The sequence below is a fragment of the Sus scrofa genome, chromosome 9 (genome assembly GCF_000003025.6).
Source record: "Sus scrofa isolate TJ Tabasco breed Duroc chromosome 9, Sscrofa11.1, whole genome shotgun sequence".
NCBI classification, from domain to species: domain Eukaryota; kingdom Metazoa; phylum Chordata; class Mammalia; order Artiodactyla; family Suidae; genus Sus; species Sus scrofa.
The window spans coordinates 33,380,007-33,399,141 of record NC_010451.4 but is presented as its reverse complement, the minus strand read 5'-3'; the positions used below and the strand labels follow the sequence as shown (position 1 = coordinate 33,399,141).

The 19,135-nt window shown below is 40.3% G+C and overlaps 1 protein-coding gene across 1 annotated transcript; it reads left to right on the top strand.

The window, feature by feature from the left end:
* MMP8 (matrix metallopeptidase 8) lies at positions 1,505 to 15,108 on the top strand. Its single transcript, XM_003129816.6, has 10 exons — positions 1,505 to 2,389; positions 4,654 to 4,898; positions 5,576 to 5,724; positions 5,812 to 5,937; positions 8,616 to 8,777; positions 10,063 to 10,180; positions 11,490 to 11,623; positions 12,190 to 12,343; positions 13,399 to 13,502; positions 13,659 to 15,108. Exons 1-10 carry the CDS (start codon positions 2,279 to 2,281, stop codon positions 13,760 to 13,762), a joined length of 1,407 nt encoding a protein of 468 aa, XP_003129864.1. The 5' UTR covers positions 1,505 to 2,278; the 3' UTR covers positions 13,763 to 15,108.

Here is a 19,135-nt window from a genome sequence, read left to right as displayed (position 1 = left end):
ACTTAAAAAATAAAAAGATCTGGAGTTCCCGTCTTGGCTCAGCAGAAATGAATCTGACTAGCATCCATGAGGACACAAGTTCAATCCCTGGCCTCGCTCAGTGGATTAAGGATCCGGCATTGCAGTGAGCTGTGATGTAGGTTACACATGAGGCTTGGATCCCCCATTGCTGTGGCTGTGGCACAGGCCAGCAGCTATAGCTCCGATTCGACCCCTAGCCTGGGAACCTCCATGTGGCAAGGGTGCAGCCAAAAAAAAAGACCAAAAAAAAAAAAAAAGATCTAATGCAGAGGAAGCCACCTCTTGACTAAGTTGTGCACCCAGGGTGGGTTAACATGATCATGACATTGGAACAGCTGGAATTTCAGCTAGCACCTGAGGACAAGAAATGGATCCCCACATCTCTGCATGTCCACATTCCACTCTTCCTTTGAGGACAAGTTCAAATTCTACCTCCCTCATGAAGCCTCCCTTGATACTACCTACCCTGACTCCCACAATATTTCATCTGAGCCACTGTTAACATATCTCCAATAATCTAGTAGCCAGCGCAGCACCTGGCCTACAGTAAGCATCAGGAAATGTTTATTGAGTGAACATAATAATCTACATCATAAACATCCATCTGCTATCCAGATATGTTCTAACTCAAGACCTATTTCTTCAGATTGTTCACAAAGTTCCTACGAGACTTTAGGAAGGAATTGAACCACCTACCATCTCAAATAAAGACATTACCAACACATTAACACATGCTATACATCATACATGTTGATCCATACATTTATGCACAAGAATATCTGCCCTCGAAGAATACAGTTGACCCTTGAACAACTGAGGTCTGAACTGTGCAGGTCCACTTACACCCGGATTTTTTTCAGTAGTAAATACTACAGTACTGCATGATCTGCATTACTTGAATCTGCCAATGCAAAATCGCATATACAGAGAATTTTAGTATACAGAGGGCTAACCATAAATTGCAGTCAAATTTTCAGTTGCACAGAGTGTTGGTGTCTCTAACCCTCCCCTTTGTTAAGGGTCACTTGTACATATAATGAATATATACAAAGACTGTGTATGGTAACAAGCTATATGCACGTAGAGTCAGAATAAATAGGACCAGATGACATGATTTGGAAAGCTGGCCCAAGAGCCTGTGACCAATACAGCCACTATGCAGCCACATTTTCTAAAAATCCTCTCTGGGTCTTTTCCCCTGGAGTATATAATACACTCCAGGCTCCCTCTCTCTTGTCATCTTCACCATGCATGCAAGCCATGGTCTCCCAGTTGTTCCCAGCCTGGAGCTACTGCTAGGTAGCTAGCTGCTGGGCCAGCTGGACACTAGAATGGGAAACTAGAGAACAGGGTCTGATGGCCTAGCTGCAAGCTCAGCCTCTAAACATACCCCTTGGGATTGGGTTCTGGCTCCTCGACAAGGTGAGCCTGGGACTTGTCCAAGCTGTCTCACTTCTCCAGATTTTATTTCATCTGCAAAATGAAAGCACAGCATCTATCTCCCAAGGCCCTGTGAAGAGGGCCTGCGGCAATATACATACAACATGTACACCTGGGACATAATAAATATCCAGCCAATGATGATGATCGTCGTCATCCTCAGTACTGCTCTCTTCGTCTTTCCCATGGAAAATCCAGGTTGCGGATTGGGGATTTTCTAATACATTGATGCCAAAACCACTTTGTCCAGAAGCTGTTCCAGGGCATCCATGACTAAACCTGGCTCCATCACAAGGTACACAAGCTCATACTCTCCTCAACCACAAGGTGGGGGCAAGCGGAGGGATTCTCCAATTGGGCTCCTTCCTCCCAAGATACCTACCACTGATCAAACATCATTCTATAGCATAAATTAATACAGCCTCAGCATCTGACATATTCAGAAAATGTAAACCCATAGATAACTGCTCTTCATTAACTTCAGGATTAGTTCCCTTTTCCTTTTCTTTGACCAGACAATTTTGCAAAAGTAAATATCTAAAACCCTCAAAAGCAGAGTAGCAGATTGTACTTTTTTCCTGCTGAAAGGCTGCCCTATTGGGGGGGGGGGTACTTGATCACATTATAACATTGCAAAACAGTCAGAGTGTAATTAACCTGTGTTGCTTAACATTCCTGATGTGGCAATTGTTTAAGACATGGCTTTATAAGGGACCAAATGAAAGCAGTGAGTGACACATGATGCTGTGAATTTCAGGGTACCCACCAGGGGAAGGGCAGAAGGAAGGCCGGGAGAGGTAGTTTTGGAGACAAGGCCATGTTCAGTCTGAAGATTCTTCTACTTCTGCTCTTACTCCATGAGCAGCTATCCAAAGGCTTTCCAGTACCTTCAGAATCTCCAGAAGAGAAAAATGCAAAAATTGCTCAGGTAAATTAACTATCAATTAGGTGGGTGGTTGATTTGCTTGCTGGCGATGGAAAATTGTTTGGGTTGTTTTCTCTTTTTAGTTAAAACAGCCTGAAAGAATGCTGTGAATGATTGGTTTGAGGTTGAACCCTCAGAAAATACTGCTGCCAAGCTTCTCCAGCCAGGGAAATCTTTTAGAAGGAATGGTTTTAATTATAAAACAAAATGGTTTGCTTTCTCACTTACCTAAGATTTTCCCTTCCAGTATATCTGTAACCCAATTACTGCATGACTAGTGCTTTTTATACGGACTTGTTTTTGCAGCCAAAAATCTCAGGTATCCAGGAGAGCATGAGGATGGGAAACTATAAGGAACTAGAAATCAGCTCATAGTGTAATCATAATACCAGACTATAGGGCTGTTTATAAACTTTTACAAGCACTAGAAAAGCAAAAGGAAGGGCTTTTTTTCCATTATTTCACAGTATGAAAGGCCAAATTTTTAAGAAACACAAGGGAATACTATCAGAAATTTGCCATGCAGAATTTTCCTAGCATTACAGTTTTAGAAAAGCATTTTTTTCTTGTTGAGTATTCTTTGCTTTTACTTTCTTTTAAAAACAATGTTTCTTACAATGGTAATAGTAACTCATTGGCTAATACCTAGAATTGATTGTTTTCTCTGCAATGTGCCCTGCTCAGCATTTCACAAACATTGTCTCATTTTATACTATGACGACCCTGTAAGGGTGGATTATTATTTCCACTTTAGAAACAAAAGTGAATCTTATTAGCAGGTGCAGTCTATTAGATATAGAATGTATAAACAAGAAGGTTGTACTTTATAGCACAGGGAACTATATTCAATACCTTGTGATAAACAATAATGGAAAAGAATATGAAAAAGAACACATATGTATATACCTACATATCTATCTATATATAGATATATGTATACCTGAATCACTTTGCTGTACAGCAGAAATAAACACAACATTGGGAATTACCATCGGACTCAGTGGTTAGTGAACCTGACTAGTATCCATGAGGATGCAGGTTTGATCCCTGGCCTTGCTCTTGTGTTAAGGATCTGGTGCTGCCATGGGCTGTGGTGTAGGTCGCAGACGTGGCTCAGATCCTGTGTGGCTGTGGCTGTAGTGTAGGCCATCAGCTACAGCTCCAATTTGACCCCTAGCCTAGGAACCTCCATATGGCACGGGTGCTGCCCTAAAAAGACAAAAGAAAAAAAAAAGAAAAGAAAGGAAGAAATAAACACATTGTAAATCAACTGTACATCAATTTAAATTTTTTAATTTTATTACAGTATAGTTGATTTACAATGTTTCTCCAGTTTCTCTTGTACAGCAAAGTGACCCAATCACACACAGTCCACCCTGCTGCATAGTAGGACCCCATTGCCCATCCATTCCAAATTTTAAAAAAATTTAAATGAATCTTAAATCATCTAAGTGATGTGCCCAATAACACACAATCTGTAGCAGAGCTAAGATTTGAACCCAGACTGCAAAGGCTATGTGAGCACAAAAGCACTTTGTCCTGTCACCTGCAAAGTGCCACTTAAGGTGCTTAAGGTGCAAGAAAGAAGTCTCGTGATTAACTTGTGAACACCCCTCAGTACCTTTACTTCTTAATGAGTGCTAGTTCCACGCAAAGAGTTACTGTGGTGGATAAATTCTAATGACAGTGATGCTGCTCTTGCCCAAAAATGTGTTTGGAGTTCTTCTTTTGAAATTGCCAATTTGACAATTTCATTTGGGAAGCAACATGGTGAATTGGGACCTAATTATCATCTTGGTTAGGTTCCTTATTTCTCTGTATCCCCACTTCTTAATATGGATGATTAAACCTCCTGTACCATAGTGAAAAGAGGATTGAAAAAGAGAGTCTACATTTAGGTAACTAACACCTCAAGAAGTCAATAAATGGTGGTGCTGTTTTGTTTTTTGTTTTTAATAAAAATAAGAATGCAGTATCAGGAGTGTATATTACCATTTTGCTTGAGGTCTTGGACATTATCCTTTTGATGTACCATTTTTTATTCATAAACATTAACTGTAGCACTGAACGGGGAGATTGGTTGTTTTGTTTTTTTTTTCTCCAGTAGGCACTGTTCTCTCAAAATCAACCAACAAATGCGTTTTTGTGTCTGTAGCTATCGGGTTATTAGTCCTGGTTTGACTTCTGCAGGGACTTAGGAATGCAAAATGCCCAGAACTAAAGGTAAATTTCACAGCAAATTTCCTCATGTGTTTGTCTTTTTCCAGGATTACCTGGAAAAGTTCTACCAATTACCAACGTACAGATATAAGTATGAAAGGAGGAAAAGCGCTAGTGAGATTGTTGAGACGCTTAAAGAAATGCAACGATTCTTTGGACTGAACGAGACAGGGAGGCTAAATAATGAAACCCTGGAGATGATGAGAAAGCCTCGCTGTGGAGTGCCCGATAGCGGCGATTTTATGTTAACCCCAGGAAACCCCAAGTGGAAACAAACCACCCTCACCTACAGGTGATATTTCTAGAGTTTCAGAATTCATTCATTCGGCCAGTGTTCACTGAGCTCTTGTGATTTGCCAGGCACTGTTCTAGGGCTTGGACAACTAGTGACATACAAATAAATAAATATCCTTGCTCTCAGGAAGTTTAGATTCTAGTGAATGAGAATGAAAGGGTAAAGATCTGTGGGTTGGGTTCTTTTCAGTCCAAAGCCTGCCATTTTTGTCTTCTTCTCTAACAATCTAAAGAGGACTATGGCAAAGTCAGGCTGGCTCTTTAAGAACTCACTTAAGGACCCAAAAAAGGTTTAATCATTGCTGGAGAGAATTTAGCCCCACCATCCATGCTTCTTGATGATGATCATGATAATAACGGTACTCATTACTTGTTAAATATTACTGTTTACCAAGTAGTGAACTAAATGCTTGACATATATTTAATTTTAACAATCCTATGAGAAGGGTACTATTTTATTATCATCATTTTATGAATAAAGAAACTGCATTTAAGGACGTGTCATAACTGCCAGAACCCATATCCATCCCCAAGCTTGAGTCCTGCAGGCCTTCCTCCCTCCCTCTTCCATGGCATCACATCACATACACAACAAACCCCAAACTGGAGCACTAGAGCAATTCAACCTACCGATGGGCTGCTGTTCTGAACAATAATGAACTTGTCATTTTGAAGGATTATTAAATATACCCAACAATTGCCAAAGACTGATGTGGAAAGCATTATTGCAAAAGCCCTTCAACTCTGGAGTCAAGCATCACCCCTGAAATTCATCAGCACCTCAGAGGAAGAAGCAGATATCAAGATTGCTTTTGTCCAAAGAGGTAGGCTCAATGCAGTCTTGCTCAATTTTGTTTTCTCGGGCTAAACTGAGACTTGGCAAATATCTAATACAAATTGTTTTATTTCAGATCATGGTGACAATTCTCCATTTGATGGACCCAATGGAATCCTTGCTCATGCCTTTCAGCCAGGCCCAGGTATTGGAGGAGATGTTCATTTTGATGCAGAAGAAACATGGACCAAAACCTCCAAAAGTAAGTTAATTGAGGTTATGTCCACATGTAGCTTCTAAATGAACTTTTCCACATTAGAATTCCCCCCCCCACACACACACACATACGTTATTATAACGTTTCAAACTCACACAAACTGACCATTTAAAATTCTTCCTATATCAAGATATGAGGTCAATTTAGGTTTAGAAAAAAAAAATCCTAAACTCTAACCTCATTCCCTAAGGCAAGAATAGACAATAAACCATGGCTAAGTCCTTCCTGGCCCTACTTGTATAAATAAAGTTTCACTGGTACAGGGGCACATACTCTATTGCTTACGCATCCTCATGGCTACTTTCATACCACAATAGCAGAGCTGAGCAGTTGTCACAGAGACCATATACCTGACAAAATCTAGAATATTTACTATCAGGACCTTTATAGAAAAAGTTGGTTTACCACTGCTTTAGGGCATATCTTTATCTTAATATTGTGAAATTTAATGATGTTTGAAAAAGGTCCCATTTTGGAGAACTCAGAAATAACTGGGTTTATCTTGAAAACTGTCCTATTTATGACAGAGCAACCGTCCAGTTATTCTTGTTCATCTAGTTATTTCGTCTTCATGGAGCTCTTTTTCAGTGATATGCTCCCACACAGCAAACTGCCCCTTTCAGAAGACTCAGAGTAAGAAGGGTTGGACCACCCAAAAGGAAGAATTGAGTATAAGGAGGTATACTTATATAGAGAGGCGTATCCAGAACACATGGTACTTTACAAGGCCCAGGGTAATAAGAGGCCACAGATCTCCACCTGGCCTGTTCAGCTTTGATCTCTGCTCCCTCTAATTTTCTACAACACTGCAGCATGATTTGTCTTTGGAGAGCCCAGTGTTTACATTTTATAGGCCAAATATGTCCAAATACTTTCACCTGACATTGAAAGCTCTTGGGGATTTTCCAACCGTGTCTTTCTTTTTTTTTTTTTTTTTTTTTGTCTTTTGTTATTGTTGTTGTTGCTATCTCTTGGGCCGCTCCCGCGGCATATGGAGGTTCCCAGGCTAGGGGTTGAATCGGAGCTGTAGCCACCAGCCTACGCCAGAGCCACAGCAGCGCGGGATCCGAGCCGCGTCTGCAACCCACACCACAGCTCACGGCAACGCCGGATCGTCAACCCACTGAGCAAGGGCAGGGACCAAACCCGCGACCTCATGGTTCCTAGTCGGATTCATCAACCACTGCGCCACGACGGGAACTCCCCAACCGTGTCTTTCTGACGGTGCCGCATTGCACACTCACTGTTCCTAGATATCATACCACGTGCTTTCCAACTTCCCCACACATTGTTTTGCTCACATTGTTTCCTATTCCTGAAAGGCCCTTCCCCACATTCTAAGCCCCGCCTTTCAAAATCTCTCTCTATCCAGACTACAAATGCCACTCCCATTTTGTTGTTCAGCTGGAAATAAGGCCATCCTCTCAGAATCCCAACAGCCTTTGTTTCTCCTTCTTTAACTGCTGTCCTCATTATTCTGTGCATTCAAGGTTTGCACATATCTCCCCTTCTAGTCTATGCATCATGACAAATCCCCAGAGCCCCTTGCCTAGAATTCCAGACACTCAAAGACGTTTCTTAAAGCATTCATGAATCGAGAAAGCAAATCTTGGAGCATGGAAAGAATATTACTAAGCTAATTACTGTCAGGAGTCAAACATTTGATAAGAGCATAGGACTTGCCATCCTACCTGGTTCAATGCCAGCTCTACTGCTTTTTGTTGCAAATCTGTGGGCTTCAGTTCCTTCACTGTAAAAATATTTCCAACAATACCTTATTAAAATGTTTTTGATTAAATATTATCACAATTCCTAGCATATAAGAAAGTGCTCTGCAATTATAAATATTTTTTTAAGTGGGCATGTAAGAAAACAGTGTCTGTGAGATAACACACAGACTAGCTGGAGTGAGGGAGTCACATAAGAAAGCCAGTCCTCAAATGTCTGCAGGAGCCAAATAGAGCAGTCTTGGACTTGGCGAAGGAGCTCAGGCTTTATTTGACAGGAAGCATAAGCCTCGGAAGTTTTTATACTCCCAGTTGTGAAGGGCACTATGCTCATGGAAGTTAAAAGATAAGGGCAGGGAGCAATAAGAGGCTACATCTGTCTCCTTCTGGTGGAGAATTCCTGAAGCTTGGAGAACTCAGAATCAAGGGAGAGCTGGTACTAGGCTCTGGGTGATCAGGGAGCCACAGTGAGTCAGCTCTGCATCCAAGGTACTCTTGCTGCCTGGCAGGCTTCTTTTCTAACGGCCTCTTCACTGGGACTCTACTCATGGGGTTGTGGGTCTGGGAGGCTGGAGAGGGGCAGGTGTGGGTACACAGGAGGAGAGGGCTTCTGAAAGTCCTGAGGCCTGTGATAGCTCTACCATCATTTCTGTAAGCTTCAGGTCCATACCCATGAAATACAGGAATTAGAATAAAGGCGGCCTTTCTTGGTTCTAAGATTTGATGAGTTCATACTCACCTAATATCAACCTGTAACTCCCACCTTATTCCTTCCAATCTCCAGTTCTTAAGTACCTAAGGAGACAAAGAAAAGGGCAGGCATGGAAAGAGCTATTTCTCCAGGTAGTTTTGGCTCAGAAGCTGCATTCCTTGAGATCCTATTTCTACCACCCTTCAACCCACTTGGAGCTATTCACCACACATCTTTCATTTCAGATTACAACTTGTTTCTTGTTGCTGCCCATGAATTTGGCCATTCCTTGGGGCTGTCTCACTCCACTGACCCTGGTGCCTTGATGTATCCCAACTATGCTTTCAGTGAACCCAGCACGTACTCGCTCCCACAAGATGACATCAATGGCATCCAGGCCATTTATGGTAAGGTCATCTGAAGAGCAGCAGCACACCGTTAGACCCGGACTTGGCAAGGATGTTCATTGCAGTCTTGTCTTTGGTGATGGAAGTTGGAGGGCACCTAGGAATCTATTGGGAGGAGAATCTACAGGTCAAATGTGGTTGATACACACCATAATGTGCTCCACTGGGAAGCGCCAAATCAGATGTACATATGGCATAACACAGATGAATCTTCCCTGGAATAGAAGTAGAATGACACATATTACACAGTGTATAAATTACACAATCCATGAATCTACACAAATTAAAAATGCATAGAGACAAAGCAAGGCATTTTCAAGAAACATGCAAATATGTATATACTGAACATATCAAGATTGTTGTCTGCAGGGCAAAAAGGGGAGTGGGAATGGAGCATGCAGAGGAAGAAATGTTTTTTAAAGGAGTGACTGATACTTTTCAGGGGGCATATAGTGGCTTTGGCTCTGTTTAAGTGATGCCTGGATAAGACCATTGCATCTCTCCTTCCTCTTGCCCTCCTGCTCCCTAGTGGCTGTGAGTAGGAACCAGAAACCAGGGAAGAGTTTGCAGCTCTCTTAAAAAAATAAAATAATGTCCAATGAAAGAGAGTGGAGTAGAATTGAGTAAAACATTCTCCCTCTCTGGGGGAGGGCAGTACAAAACCAAGCATGCCAGGGTCCCACAACAACAAATTTTTTCAAGACAACAGAATTTTCAGAGCCACAGTCTAACTGCCTTACTCTCCAATTCCTTTGCCCCTGAAAATACCTCCTTTCCTGGCTCGCCCATGCTTTAACTGTTAGCAGCCCTTTATTCTACAAAGGGAAAACACACTAAAAGTCAAATATGTATAGATAAAAAATATTGTTAAAATTTGACTTAGATTTATACTGTGAGACAAAAAAAAACTGATAACAGCTTTTTCTGAAGGTGAATTTTACTGAGAAAGGAGGAAGTAGATACTAAGTGACTAAAAATGCAGAAAGAAGAACTAAGAAAGGAAGCAGCATGGGATTCTGATTTTAAACTGAGGTAGGGAAGGAGGAAGAATTCAAATTTCTTTACTTCACAACTTAACCAGGAGCTGTTGCTAAAGCCACCATTACTTATTTTTAATTTAAAAAAAAATCTTTTAAGAGGGCTTAATGTGTGATTACTTTAATGCCCTGTAGGATGGTCTGGTAGCATTTCTTTTCATGTGAAGACCCTTCATCAACCTGAGAAGTAACTGAAGGACACTAAAAGTCACACTGAACTTATGCTTATAAAACGACTTTATTTTCAGGACCTTCAAGCAACCCTGTCCAACCTACTGGACCAACCACACCCAGAGCCTGTGACCCCAGACTGACGTTTGATGCCATTGCCACACTCCGTGGAGAAATAATTTTCTTCAAAGACAAGTATAAGAATGAACTATTCCGGAGTCCCCATTGTGGCACAGCAGGAACGAATCTGACTAGTAAAGATGAGGTTGCCAGTTCGATCCCTCGCCTCGCTCAGTGGGTTAAGGATCTGGCATTGCGGTGAGCTGTGGTGCAGGTCACAGACACGGCTCAAATCCTGTGTTGCTGTGGCGGTGGTGTAGACCTGCAGCTGTAGCTCCAATTCAGCCCGTAGCCTGAGAACCCTGGGTACCTCCATACGCCGCGGGTGCAGCCCTAAGAAACAAACAAAAAAAAAAAAAAAAAAAAAGGAGAGAGAGAGAAAGTGAACTATTCCTTCTTTTGACTTCTTTTCTTCTACTGGCATAACTTAAAATGGGATTCTAATTCAGTCACATATTACACATTATTTGAATTCTATGTCTATGCATCTCTTTGATATTGATAGTGCTTTCTGAGTTATGCAAAACCTCCAGGAAAAGAAAAGAAACAAAACTAAATATTTGTAAACATTCAGATGTTTGTGATGATGTGAGCTGTTGGGAACTCTATAGATGGGTTTACCCAATACCAAAATAGCTATTCAATTCCATACCTATTCAGTCAAGTAAATGGAAAGTATTCCTTTAACAAGCTACAAGGAAAATCACCCCGATGATTGAATTTTTTAATTTTCCATTGGCTATTTCGTGGGTACGTCATCACAGACTGAGTGTACTTATCTTGCTTTTGCAGGAATAGTCTAAATATTCTTATATTGTAACATTTCTAACAATAATAATGAAAGAGACTAACAAAAAAACACTTGTCGATAGGCGGGCAGCATAAAATGTAATCAAATAAGGTCACTCCAGTCACTAACTCTGAAAACTGTAAAGTGCTCACCAGATGGACAACATCACCAGAAAGTGCTGGTCATATGCTGGTCACTGCGCTGGAAGCCTTGTGTCCATTGTATTGTCATATCCTCCTTACAATCGTTGCTTGTTTTTCTTTTGGGGGGCTGCACCAATGACATAGGGAAGTTTCCAGGCTCTGGATCGAATTGGAGCTGCAGCTGCAGGCCTACACCAGAGCCACAGCAACGCCAAATCCAAGTCACATCTGCGACCTATGCCATAGCTCACGGCAATGCCAGATCCTTAACCCACTGAGCATCGCCAAGGATTGAACTTGCATCCTCGTGGATACTAGTCAGATTCCTAATCTGCTGAGCCACAACAGGAACGCCCCTCCCAGCAATCTTACAGGGCCAATATCTGCCCAATATTCACAGAAGCTGTCAACTGAGACTGTGGTGTGTGGTTTTCTCCCTGTGTTCCATTAGGTACTTCTGGAGAAGGCACCCTCAACTACGCAGAGTCGAACTCAATTTTATTTCTCTGTTCTGGCCGTCCCTGCGAAATGGCATACAGGCTGCCTATGAGGATTCTGACAAGGACCTGGTTTTCGTATTCAAAGGTTACTGCCTAAGGTTTTTGTCTTATTTTAGTTCCTCCTGATGGGAAGGGAAGGCCTTCTTTGTGGTTCCTTCCAGGTTCAAGGAGGTGAGTCAATGAGAGAGTTACACTGACTGGACCTTTGCAAGAGACCTGGGTTCGGTCCCATCTCTGGCACTAATTGCTGTGTGAACTTGAGCAGGTTGTACCCGCCTCAGGCCTCAGTTTTCTCGTCTACAAAATGAGAAAACGTTACTAGACCATCTTTCATGTTCTTCCACCCTCATCCCAGATAAAATTTTCTAAGATTCCCAAAGCTGTAACTTAATTTTGTATAGAAGTTATTTAAGAGATGACATCCAACTGTGGGGCCCTGAGTGTCAGGCTAAGAAGTTGGAGATATTTTACAGGTATTGGGGAACCACTAGGGCTATTACAGCCCAATGAACTTAACCTTACTACCTGTATCTTTTAAAGATTATTTTTCCACCCTTCACGTCTACAATGATTTTATGCAGACCAAGAAGTCATGTATATTTTGTAGGAATGGAAAAACCATATCTAACATATAACCTGAATCACTGGCAGGCAACAAGTACTGGGCTCTGAGCGGCTATGACATTCAGCAAGGTTATCCCAAGAGTATATCAAACTATGGCTTCCCGAGCAGTGTCCAAGCAATTGATGCAGCAGTTTCCTACAGGGGAAAAACATATTTCTTTGTAAACAACCAATTCTGGAGGTAAGGTAAATTGTCTTTTCAATTAGACATGAAAATCTATGTTCCTGTCTACAAACTATCAATGATCAGGCATCTGAAGTTTTAAAATACCTAGATGGTGGAGTTTCCTCTGTGGCACAATGGGATCAGCAGTGTATTGGAAGTGCCGAGAGGCAGGTTAGATACCCAGTTAAGGTTCTGGAAGTTCTTGGATCTGATCCCTGGCCCAGGAACTCCAAAAAATTCAAAAAATAAAATAAAATAAAACTGCCTTAAAAATAAATAAAAATCAAATACCTAGTGGTCTTCGAAAGGCATTCTTTTTTTCTTTTTAGGGCCACACCTGTGGCATATGGAAGTTCCCTAGCTAGGGGCGGAACTCTAGCTGCATCTGTGACCTACACCACAACTTGAGGCAACACCAGATACTTAACCCACTGAGCAAGGCCAGGGGTCAAACCTGCATCCTCACAGACACAGGGGTCAAACCCACTAAGCCACAAGGGGAACTCCAGGCATTCTTTTATAAGATGATTGATGTTGGCTTTTGAAAAGTTCGGTTTTATAAAGATGCCTGCACAATGGTATTGAGGATTCTATATCATAAAACAGAAAACTTTAATAAAGCACTAAAGTGGGGTGTAAAGAAAGATAGGCTCACTCTCATATATTCTAATGAGTTAAATTTTAAGAGTTAAGTTATACCACACTCCAGCAAATGTTATCCAGACAGCCTCTGGAACTTAGTGCCCAAGATCAACTTATTATTTACATTTATTCACAGAGAGAGACAATGTACCAATTAAGTAAAAGCCTTAGAAAAATATAAGCTATTTTTTTAAATAACTGCACAAGCGATCAGAAGTCTGTTGTAGTGTTAGGGATACCCATATATTTTGTAAATAGGTATGTACACTTAGGTAGAGAAGTTAGCCATTCTTAGTCCCAGTAAATAGGACACTGTGGAAAACAAATGAGAAAATACATGTACATGCATTTTGTAAGGTGAATGCAATTTAAGTAAAACCACTATACACTGTATTGGTCTTTAACCAAGGATAATTTTTTCTCATCAGATATGATGACCAAAGACAATCCATGGACCCAGGTTATCCCAAAAGCACAGCAAGTACTTTTCAAGGAATAGAAAGTAAAATAGATGCAGTTTTCCAGCAACATCGTAAGTAGGAAAAAACCAACTAGTAAATTTGTTTAAATGTTTCAAATAGCTTATTTGCATTTGAAAGTTATACTGGGGCAGAGTGGGGTCATTTAAATTGAAAACATCCAAGATCTTCAAAAAGCTAATTTAATATATTATATCTTTTTTTTATAGACTTCTTCCTTTTCTTCAGTGGACCAATATATTATGCATTTGATCTGAATGCTCGCAGAGTTACTAGAATTGATAGAAGCAATAGATGGCTTAACTGTAGATAAAGTGAAAACAAAATCAAATGTGTTTGTATCGATTTTCTGAATATGGAAGGGAAGTCTAATTTGCATATCTATTATAGTGTGTCCTATTTATACTTTTCTCAATAATAAGTAATGTTGTTTGCTATCACTGTGTTATTGGACCTACCCTCAGTGAAAATACATTTGGCATATTCCACTGCTTGCAGTGTTTGATTTTGCTCTCACATGCTCCATCTCAGGTGAGTGAATCCATCACCAGAAGGAGGAGATTAAGCCTTCTTTTTCACCCCGGTATTCATTAATTCATTACTTGCTTCTGACTTCTAAAATGACCATTTATTTTTAAGTCTTAAATGTATCTGCTACATGTAATTTAGCCCTGGATTTCAGTTAGAAGTAAGCATTATGAACAACATTAACAGTACCCCTTGCCTTTACTGAAAATGTGGTAATATTTTCTACTCCTGGAAAGAAATAATGTTGATACGTGTTGTGGGTTGAATTGCGTCCCTCAGAAAAGGTATGTTGAAGTCTTAACCCCAGGTATCAATGAATGTACCTTAACTGGAACTGGCAAATTTGTAGATGTAATTAATATGAGGTTATACTGGGTTTGGATGGGGCAAGAACTGGTGCCCGTATAAGAAGAGGAAAGACACAGACGCACAGCTGAGAAGGCCGTGTGAAGACAGAGACAGAGGTTGGAATAATGGATCTATGTGCCAAGGATTGCCAGCAGCCCCAGAAGCTAGGAAGAGGCAAGGAAGCGTCCTCTCTAGAACCTTCAGACAGAAGAGCGTGACCCTCTCGACACCTTGATTTTGAATTTGTAGCTTCCAGACTGTGACAAAAAATTTTTATTGTTTTAAGCTACCAAGTTTGTGATACTTTGTGACAGCAGCTCTAGGATGCTATATAGTACCTCTGTACTTAAGAAAATGAACAGAAAATTCTGAATGACAGAATTTACACCCTGGTAAAGATTACTGGCACTTTCCCAGAGGTACAGCCAAAAGTAGGGGTACCACTGCCTCTCCTCCATGGCTTCTGGAATCCAAGCAGATGGGCTACCTAGATCTGCTCTTATTTCTTTTTTCCCTGGGATCCTCACAAGGACACACTCTACAGATAACTGGGGTTTGTCACACAAATGGAACAGTGCTGGGCACAGAAGTCAATACATCTCATTTAAACTGAATTAAACTGAGCTTAGATGAATAAATTGCTAATGGTTCTTTTCTATTAAGAACTTTAAGACTTGTAGGATCGTAATGACTAATCCAAACGTTAAAATCACTGTAATGTCACGTTTGCAGTTGTTAGAATGTAATGCAGCTTATTACACAATAAATGTGTGAAATGTAAAATACATTTGTCAGTAGCACATCCTTTTTTCCTTTTCTGCTAAAGCTTTTATTTATTTATTTTCTCTTTTTACAGCTGCACTTGTGGCATATGGAAGTTCCCAGGCCAAACTGGAACTGCAGGGGTCAAACTGGAACTGCAGCTGTCAGCCTATGCCACAGTCATGGCAACACTGGATCCAAGCCATAAGTGCAACCTACACTGGAGCTTGGGGCAATGACAGATCCTTAGCCCTCTGAGCAAGGCCAGGGATTGAACCTGCATCCTCATGAACACTAGGTTGGTTTCTTAACCTGCTGAGCCACAATGGGAACTCCTGCTTTTCTGTTAAAGTTTTAAATCCCACAGATAATTACTTTACTATAATTTCTGGTTCAAAATTTATCTATTAAGTGAATTCAGAATAAATATTTTAAATGATTGACTTGAGATCTACTATAATTTCTTAAGATACTATCGCATAGTTCATTTGTTATTTGGAATAACAAATTTCAATATATTTGCAGTCATTTTCTCTTTACCAGAAATATTATAACATTGATATTAAACTTTTAGACACTGTTTCAGTTTCATGACGCATTTTATCTTCAATGTCCTCAAAAATTCCCTCAATATATTAACTTATTTTACAAGAGAAGAAAATAGAAACTAGTATATACTATAATTTCATGCATTCATTAATTTATTCAACAATTAATCACCTGCATATTCGGTGCTGTTCTGAAAGTAAGCAATTCATTGTGTTAATGTCAAAGGACAAATGGACCTCAGAATCGAATATTTCACTTTTAAGAGTCAAATTATGGTCTATGGCATTTTCTAAAATTTCTTGTATATCAGTTTTATAGGCATGCAGATGGAAGGTTCATCTCAGAACACCTGCTAGATGAGCCAGTTAGTTAGGATAGATCCTTGGCCCAAACCTCAACAATAAATTTTCAAGATAAGGACTGAGGTTCACATTATTTCTTTAACCATATTTCACTGGTCATAGGAAGTGAAGAGCAATATGGAGTATAGTAAAGTATTTTTTTAAAATTAATCCTTTTTTTAGATTGTCTTCCTAATATTCTGACTTGGTTTTGGTTTTTGTTTTTGTTTTTGTTTTTGTTTTTTTTGGATGTTACATTGAAGTTTTATATGAGTACAAGAGAATCTAAGCTTAAAACTTAAAGAATGAGATTACTTTCAGCTTAGGTTGAGTTTCTTCAAAAGCAAAGGCTAAGACAAGAGCTCGATGTACTTACTTTATTTGGGACATAGTCCCAGGTACCAAGAGTAGAGTTAGCAAGCAGAGTGAAACAGAGAAGGTGGGCAAGCCACTTCAAGTATGTGTTTTTGAGCTTTCTGCTATGGGCAGCTGGGGCTTCTGAGAAGCTTACAGAACCTGCTGAGAGCCTTACAGAACACCTGTCATTTGTTCAAATCCCCAGTGGAGGAGAGGCTGGACTGTTTATCCTTCAGTTCCCTCCCCCACAGGGTACCTGTAAGGCATTGACCTTTCAGGTTCCATGACAGCTCAACACCCTGGGCAGAAAGCAGAAAGACACCCAGTCTGTGCTTAAGGTGGACTTGGTCTGAGCAAAATAAGTTACACAAACTGGTCCATTGCCTGCAACTAAAATCAGATGTGTGCTGAGGGGATTATGACTCAAGGCACCAGAGGCATCGCCTACACCTTTGTTTTGGGGAGATTAAAATGATGGGAAATTGGAGGTGTCTCCTCTGGAGAAACTTACCCAAGAAAAGAGATCTACAGATACTGACACCATAGAAATCCCAATGTGCCAGAGTCTGCTAGTTACCTATGCTAACATGATTCTCCCCTTCCTTTGCGGCAGTAAGACCCCTATTTCATTTAAGGTAGCAATGCATACATCTAAAAGACTACATTCTGTAGCTCACTTACTTACAGCTAGATATGGCTATATGTTTAATTACTTACCCAAAAGTGTAAGCAGAATATTGTATAGGCTTTTGGGAAGAGACTGGGAATTTACCTTTTTGGCCTTCCTCCTTCCTGCCGCCTATAATTCAGATACAATTGCAGGAGTTTGAGATGCCACCTGGACAAGGACGCATTGACACTAAGGAAGTATGCACAGCAAGGTGTCTATTGCCTACATCCCTGGTGATGTAGAGTTCTCATACAAGCCCTGGACTTCTCCTATGTGAGTTTTTCTATTACATCCAACCAAATCTCATTACAGCAAATACATCACATGAAATGTCTGGTCATGGACTGACAAACTCTGCCAGTGCACACACAGCTTCCAGACATCTTTTCTGTCTCTCAGTCTGAAACAGACTGCAGAGCACAAAGCCTCCAAACATTTTTTAAAAGTTTCTAATGTCAAAAAGAGACACCAAAAAAGAAACTTTGAAGAAATAGAGACAACACAGGGCAGAAAAGAATGTCAAAATAAACAAACAAAAAAAAATACTTAATATTCTTTTTTTTTTTTTTTTTTTGTCTTTTTGCCTTTTCTAGGCCCCTCCCGCGCATATGGAGGTTCCCAGGCTAGGGGTCTAATCAGAGCTGTAGCTACTGGCCTACACCAGAGCCACAGCAACATGGGATCTGAGCCTTGTCTGCAACCTACACCACAGCTCACGGCAGCACCAGATCCTTAACCCACGGAGCAAGGCCAGGGATCAAACCTGCAACCTCATGGTTCCTAGTCAGATTCGTTAACCCCTGAGCCATGATGGGAACTCCAATATTCTTTTAAAATAATACATATTTCACATTTAAAAAGCATTAACAAAAACGTTAAAAAAGGATATTCAGAGAACTAGAAAGAGCTCTGGTAAGTTAAAAATATAACAAGAAATAAACTCAGTAGGTGAGCTAGAAAATAAAGTTGATGGAAAATAGTAAAGAATACATCAGAAACAGAGATTCAGTCTGAGTTCCAATGGTTACCTATTCCACAAAGAGAAAGAGGAAACTAGGTGGAAAGAAATTATCAAAGAAATAGTATAGGAAAGTTTCCTTGAATTCAAGTATTCAAAATGAAACCCAGCAATGTTCATGCAAAAAGACTCCCTCAAGAGACATCATTATAAAGTTCCAGAATATTTGGGTAAAGATACTCCCAAAATATTTCAGACAAGGAAAGAAAAATGTCAGTAATCAGCATAAAAGATTTCTCAACACTCGATTCTAGAAAACAGTGGAACAGTAACTTCAAAATGCTAAGGGAGATTTATTTTGGCCCGAAATTCCATATCCAGACACACTCTCAGTCAAATGTAAGAATGGAATAAAGAGCATTCTAAGCATGGAAAGGTTCAAAATATACATTTTTCTTGCACCTTTTCTTAGACTCTCCACCTCCATTTCCCATGGCTGTCCACATATATATTGGCACCAGTCCAGATTTCCTACTGCTCACTTCCGTCGTGGTACCTACTTGCTGGGACCTCCCTCCACACAGGCCCTCTCCCTTCTGCGGGGAAGTCCGCATCCTTCCCATTCTTCAAGACCTGGTGCAAGCCCCACCTGATGAAGCCATTAGGCAGTGATCGCTCTACCTTTCGGCCCTTCTCAGTCTCTAGAATCCTCACTGTGCATTTTGCCACTTGCCTCCATTTGATCTGACCTTAGTGTCTGTATATGTCTAAATTCTCCCACAAGATTGGAATCATATCTTATTCATGCCTGCCTTTATAGTGATAGGCAAATAGAGGTGCTCAGTAAACATTTGATGTTTACCCAGTTAATCAGGATAATCTGATTCCTGAATCAATTGTCTTCTCATGATCCCATGCCTTTTTTTTTTTTTTTTGAGGAACAGACAGGGCTTGTTTATTAGAATTCAGGAAGTCTCTGTATCAAGTGGAAGACAATGGATTAAATCATATTCCTGAGAGGAAGCAAAAAAAAATTACAACTTTGCAAACATAACAGGTAATTTCAACAAAAGATAAAATTTTTTAACAAAGAAAATTATATCTTTATATATATATTTTGGGCTTTCATTCAAAAGAAAATATTCCATAAACACTCAAGAACTTACGTAGGGA